This window comes from Pinus tabuliformis, chromosome 1_1 (assembly GCF_031772625.1).
Source record: "Pinus tabuliformis cultivar Carrire ecotype Pingquan chromosome 1_1, CPIR1, whole genome shotgun sequence".
NCBI lineage: Eukaryota > Viridiplantae > Streptophyta > Pinopsida > Pinales > Pinaceae > Pinus > Pinus tabuliformis.
Genome location: NC_142297.1, coordinates 540,888,094 through 540,892,919, shown reverse-complemented (window position 1 = coordinate 540,892,919; position 4,826 = coordinate 540,888,094). Strand labels below are relative to the sequence as shown.

Sequence of the window (4,826 nt, the reverse complement as noted above, 5' to 3'; positions counted from 1 at the left end):
ATTTTAAACTTTATATATATATATATATATATATATATATATATATATATATATATATATATATATATATATATATATATATATATATATAGATGAATCTAATTGCGAACATCATCTGAACTTCATCAAAAAATTCGAATTTGAACTAAACCTAATCATTGCCAAACCCATACTTGAACCCAAACCATGTGACTTAGCTTTGTTGTTATGTAATGAGTTAGATTAGTTTAAGTTGCTTTTGATTAGGCTTAGGTTAGTGGAATATGAAGTGTCACTTGGCAATGTGAAGAGTCACTTTGATTTGGACATATATAATGATTTTTTAAAATGGTAATTTGTCTCGTCTTTAGGTATTCCCTGTTTCATTGTTGGTGCTTTTAGTTTTCTGTGATTGTTTTATGCATTTACAACATATTGGAGAAAGGGTAGCATGACCAAAGGATTGGTTGGCATGTGTACAACAATGAAGAGTCAAGCAAACACTAAGATGAAGACATCACATCCTGAAGTTGGTTTGCAGTTAGTTTTGAATTTTTATTTGTCAGTTAATGCTGTGATTTAATATTTGATGGGTCAACATAAAATTACTATTACTATTTTTCTAGGAAAAAATAGTATTTATTCATCCACAAATCACTATAGAAGTGTAGTAAAAGCTATAGAATTGCCACAACAACACCAATCACAGAACCAGGGCTTACGTACTACAATAAACATATTTCTTCAGGCTTGTGTACATCACATTAACAACATGCAAGCTTCTTGAGGTAGTTGTTCATTGCAGTGATACCAAGTTGTGGCAGTGATACCAAGTTGTGGGTAGGGCTGTAACAAGTCATATACAAGAAAAATAATTGCATACATTTCAAAGATAATGAAAAAAATGTCTGGGAACTCTTTTAGAGGTGTCAGAAGGACTGTACAGGCCTTGGGCAACAATAGGAAACTCTCAACAAGCGTGAGTAGGGTTGCACAGGACCACAGGCCCCTGGTGTTAATTGCAAACACTCAAGCAACGTGGGTATGTACTATGCATTCAGGCTCTTCAATGACAATCTTGAGAAGTTTGTCATCGACCTTGATTAGCAATAAATAAAAGTCAGACAGATAACCTAGAACAGTCTCGGGTAGGAAGAAAGAAAGGTTGAGCAGTTTGTAACAAACCTTAGCCAATGAGAAACAGAGGCTGGGTGATTTGTAATAGGAAATAATAGTGAGAAACAGAGGCTAGGTAAGTTGTAGTAGGCTGTATCAGCGTTGGAAAAGGGCTTCAAGGATGTTGTAAAAGGCATCTACAGAGAGTTAAAAGCCATGAAAAAATGGCATAAATAAGTACCCTTAGTAATTTCATGGAGTTCAATTAGAAGTTTATTGGACATAATTTCAGCACATAGAAGCAATATAAAATCAAATAGGAAAGCCTTTAGGCAGTTGGATCTAAATGAATTTTTAGTACCTGAATTCAATATCCTCATTGAGTGGGAAGAATTTCACTACAAAATTCAAGACACAGTAGTGGTTATTAATATGTCGATCATTGTCAAATGCTTCTGTAGTGCAAGATGCATCTCAGTATGGACAAGGGTACAACGGATGCATAAAAATTCTGAGAAGTTTGAGCTTATTGCCTTGAAAGGATGGTTTTAATGCAAATGAAGGGAAGGGAATTGATTTAAGATCAATTGGTGAAATTGAAAGACATTATGGACCTAATATGGACAAGTGGTAATTGAAGATGACATGGTGATAATTATCGTCAAAAGTTTGCCTTTATTTCAATTTTTTTGTAGAATCTTCTAATATCACTTCCGAAACCACTGCCATAATATTTGAGTTGCCCTGTCAACTAGTGTAGTAAGTAGAATGTTATTTTCTTATTACCTTTTGTTAACTTTTATTGAAATAATTTGTTCCATTTCTAAAAGATTGAAACTTTGGCTTAAAATCTTTTATGTTGTCAGGTACGAGGCAGAACTTGTAGCAGCTGCAGCCCAACCCCTTCCACTCCAAATTACTAGCAAGTTTTATAACCTTAAGATAGCTTTGTGTTTAGTCATGTTCTAAGTTGGATGAAAATGATTAGTTATCTTGATAGCCTCAAGTTAGTGTTGTGTTTATTTATGATGTAAGTCGGCTGAAAATGATTAATAATCTTGATGAATGTATTTTAGGATGCATTCAGGGATTCCCATCAGGTGCTTCCTAGCATTGACGATGGAAACATTGAAAACCAATTGGCAGTTGTTGATTACGTTGAAGATATATACAAATTCTACGGGACAATTGAGGTATGTTTCTCTGTCAATGATTGCAATTTCTTGTTAGGGTGAAGGTAAAGTTTTATTTTCCTTAACTAAAATTTGGCATTCATGTATGCCCAGGACGTGAGTTGTGTACCTCCATATTATATGAGAAAACAGGTTAAAATCAACGCAAAGATGAGGGCAGTCGTGATTGATTGGTTGGTGGAGGTACAACTTTGTTCCTATGCTAGTTCCAACTTCCATTTGTTGTCAAACTTAGATCTAAAAGAGATTTATATGGTCTATCTCTTAGGCCTGACATCAAAATCTTAAAATTTTCAGGTGCATCTGGAATTGGAATTAATGCTAGAGACGTTGTATCTCACTGTGAACATCATTGACAGATATCTTTCTATTCAGAGTATTGCAAGGAAGAATTTTCCATTACTTGCTATCACTGCAATGTTTATAGTTAGCAAATATGAAGAAGTCTGTCCTCCACAGGTAGGATGACTTGCTGACATCTGTAAGAAAGGATGTGTATATATCTAATTAAAAGAACACTTTGTTGGCTATATAAAAGTACATACACCGACAATATCTACTCCTACAGAAGATTACGATTTATGTTGGAATCAGCACAAGAATTATATTATAATAGGTAACACAATATTGATAAGAGTTGGTTTATACTTGGCTACAGGTCAATTACTTCATCCGCATCTTCCCAAATGAATGCACGTCAGAACAGATAGTGGACATGGTAATTAGCTCTAACTGATAATTCTTTGTCATTGATTGCAACATAGTCTCCAAACATTCACATTGACTGATCAATTGATAATAACTCTTCGCAGGAGTCTACGATATTAAAGCAACTAAACTTCAAGCTTACAGTTCCCACTCCATATGTATTCCTCCTCAGGTTTCTAAAGGCACTTGATTCCAACAAAGTGGTAAAGTTTTGAATGACACCACTTTTTATATTGTTGAAAGCAGCCTGTGTGGCATTGATCAAATCTACTTTAGAAAATGTCTCATAAAATCTAGCATTCATGTTTTAAATTAATTTTCTTCATTGTATTCCTAATATTACCCTGTTGTACTGACAATTTGTACTATCTATTATTCAGATGTAAAATCTGGCATTCTTCTTGGTTGAACTGTGTTTGCTTCAGTACATAATGAGCAAGTACAGTCCATCAATGCTTACTGTTGCTGCTGTCTACACTACTCGATGCACTTTGAGGAAGGATCCATGTTGGAACAAAACACTTACCCTTCATGCAGGCTACTCTAAAGCAGACCTGAAGTAATCCTTAAAATTTTTAAAGCATCATGCTTTTAGTGATTTTACCCTTCTAAAGAAATCCTACTCCTGGACATTTTAGATTTCTTCATCAATTACAGGCAGGCATTGTTGATCAGCTACGGTGAGAACATTTTGTCTTGATCAACTATATGTTGGAACTCAGCTACTAACACCCTCTCTGAATTGAATCTTTATCTAATACTAACATGCATACTAAGCGTCTGGAGGCGTACGCACATTTTTTTAACTCTGTACATTGAGGTAATAACATTTATGTGCATTGTTCCAGGGAATGTGCATATTTCATGGTTGATTTTCACCTAAATGCGAGAGGAAATAAGCTGAGAGCTGTTCATAAGAAGTATTCAGATCCATTTTTTGGCTATGTTGCTTTTTTAAGCCCTGCCAAGTTATCTGCTGAAGACAATTGCAGTTCCAACAACTGATGAATATGTGCACCAGATTTACTTTTGGAGTCTAATTGAAGGTGGCCTATATGTTCTAAAATGAAGCTCTGTTGCATATATTTTGTCCTGTTCAACCTGCAAACTAAATCTGTGGCCAAAAATTTATGTTATGCCCGTGATTCCTCTGTGCAGATATCAAGGGGCTAGCACGGATTCTATGCCGATGAGTAATGAAAAAAAGACACACGTGAAACTATGCAAGAAGGAAGAAAACCTCGAGAATGGAAGGATTTTAAATGGGATCCATCCCAGTACCCTTTTGGAAGGAAAGACAGTAAGGACAAAAGGAGGGTCATCGACAAGCAGCAACGGGAACCACCAGAAAGCTCTCGAATACGTAAACTCCATTCCGGAACCGTTCCGTGAGAAGAGTGAAGATAGAAAGACTAGCCAAGAAAACTAGCCCTCAAGGCATTGTGTTGCAAAACGAGGAGATCTTCTCCTACAATGGGGCCAAAACAAGAGGCCTCGTGGTTATAGAACAGAATACAGAAGCATGGTTGAAGAATCTTCTATTCAGGCTAAGAAAATTATTCGGATCAATAGACATAATGGAAGGCATGACTAGCAGACATTCAAAATGATTTTATTTATTTATTTTTTTAAATAATTTTTTATATTGTCTCTAGAGAGACAATAGTTTGAATTATGGACATTTTTTTTTTTTAAATAATTTTTTATATTGTCTCTAGAGAGACAATAGTTTGAATTATGGACATTTATTTATTTTTAAATAATTTTTTATATTGTCTCTAAAGAGACAATAGTTTGAATTATGGACATTTATTTTTTTTTAAATAATTT

At 34.7% G+C, this 4,826-nt stretch overlaps 1 protein-coding gene across 1 annotated transcript; it reads left to right on the top strand.

Moving 5' to 3' along the window:
• Positions 1 to 883: 883 nt before the first annotated feature.
• Positions 884 to 4,425, top strand: LOC149214224 (G2/mitotic-specific cyclin S13-7-like). Its single transcript, XM_089389335.1, has 9 exons — positions 884 to 1,021; positions 2,172 to 2,288; positions 2,382 to 2,471; positions 2,586 to 2,747; positions 2,947 to 3,006; positions 3,101 to 3,199; positions 3,422 to 3,555; positions 3,845 to 3,916; positions 4,155 to 4,425. The coding sequence occupies exons 1-9, from the start codon at positions 884 to 886 to the stop codon at positions 4,423 to 4,425; spliced, it is 1,143 nt and encodes a 380-aa protein (XP_089245461.1).
• Positions 4,426 to 4,826: the final 401 nt, after the last annotated feature.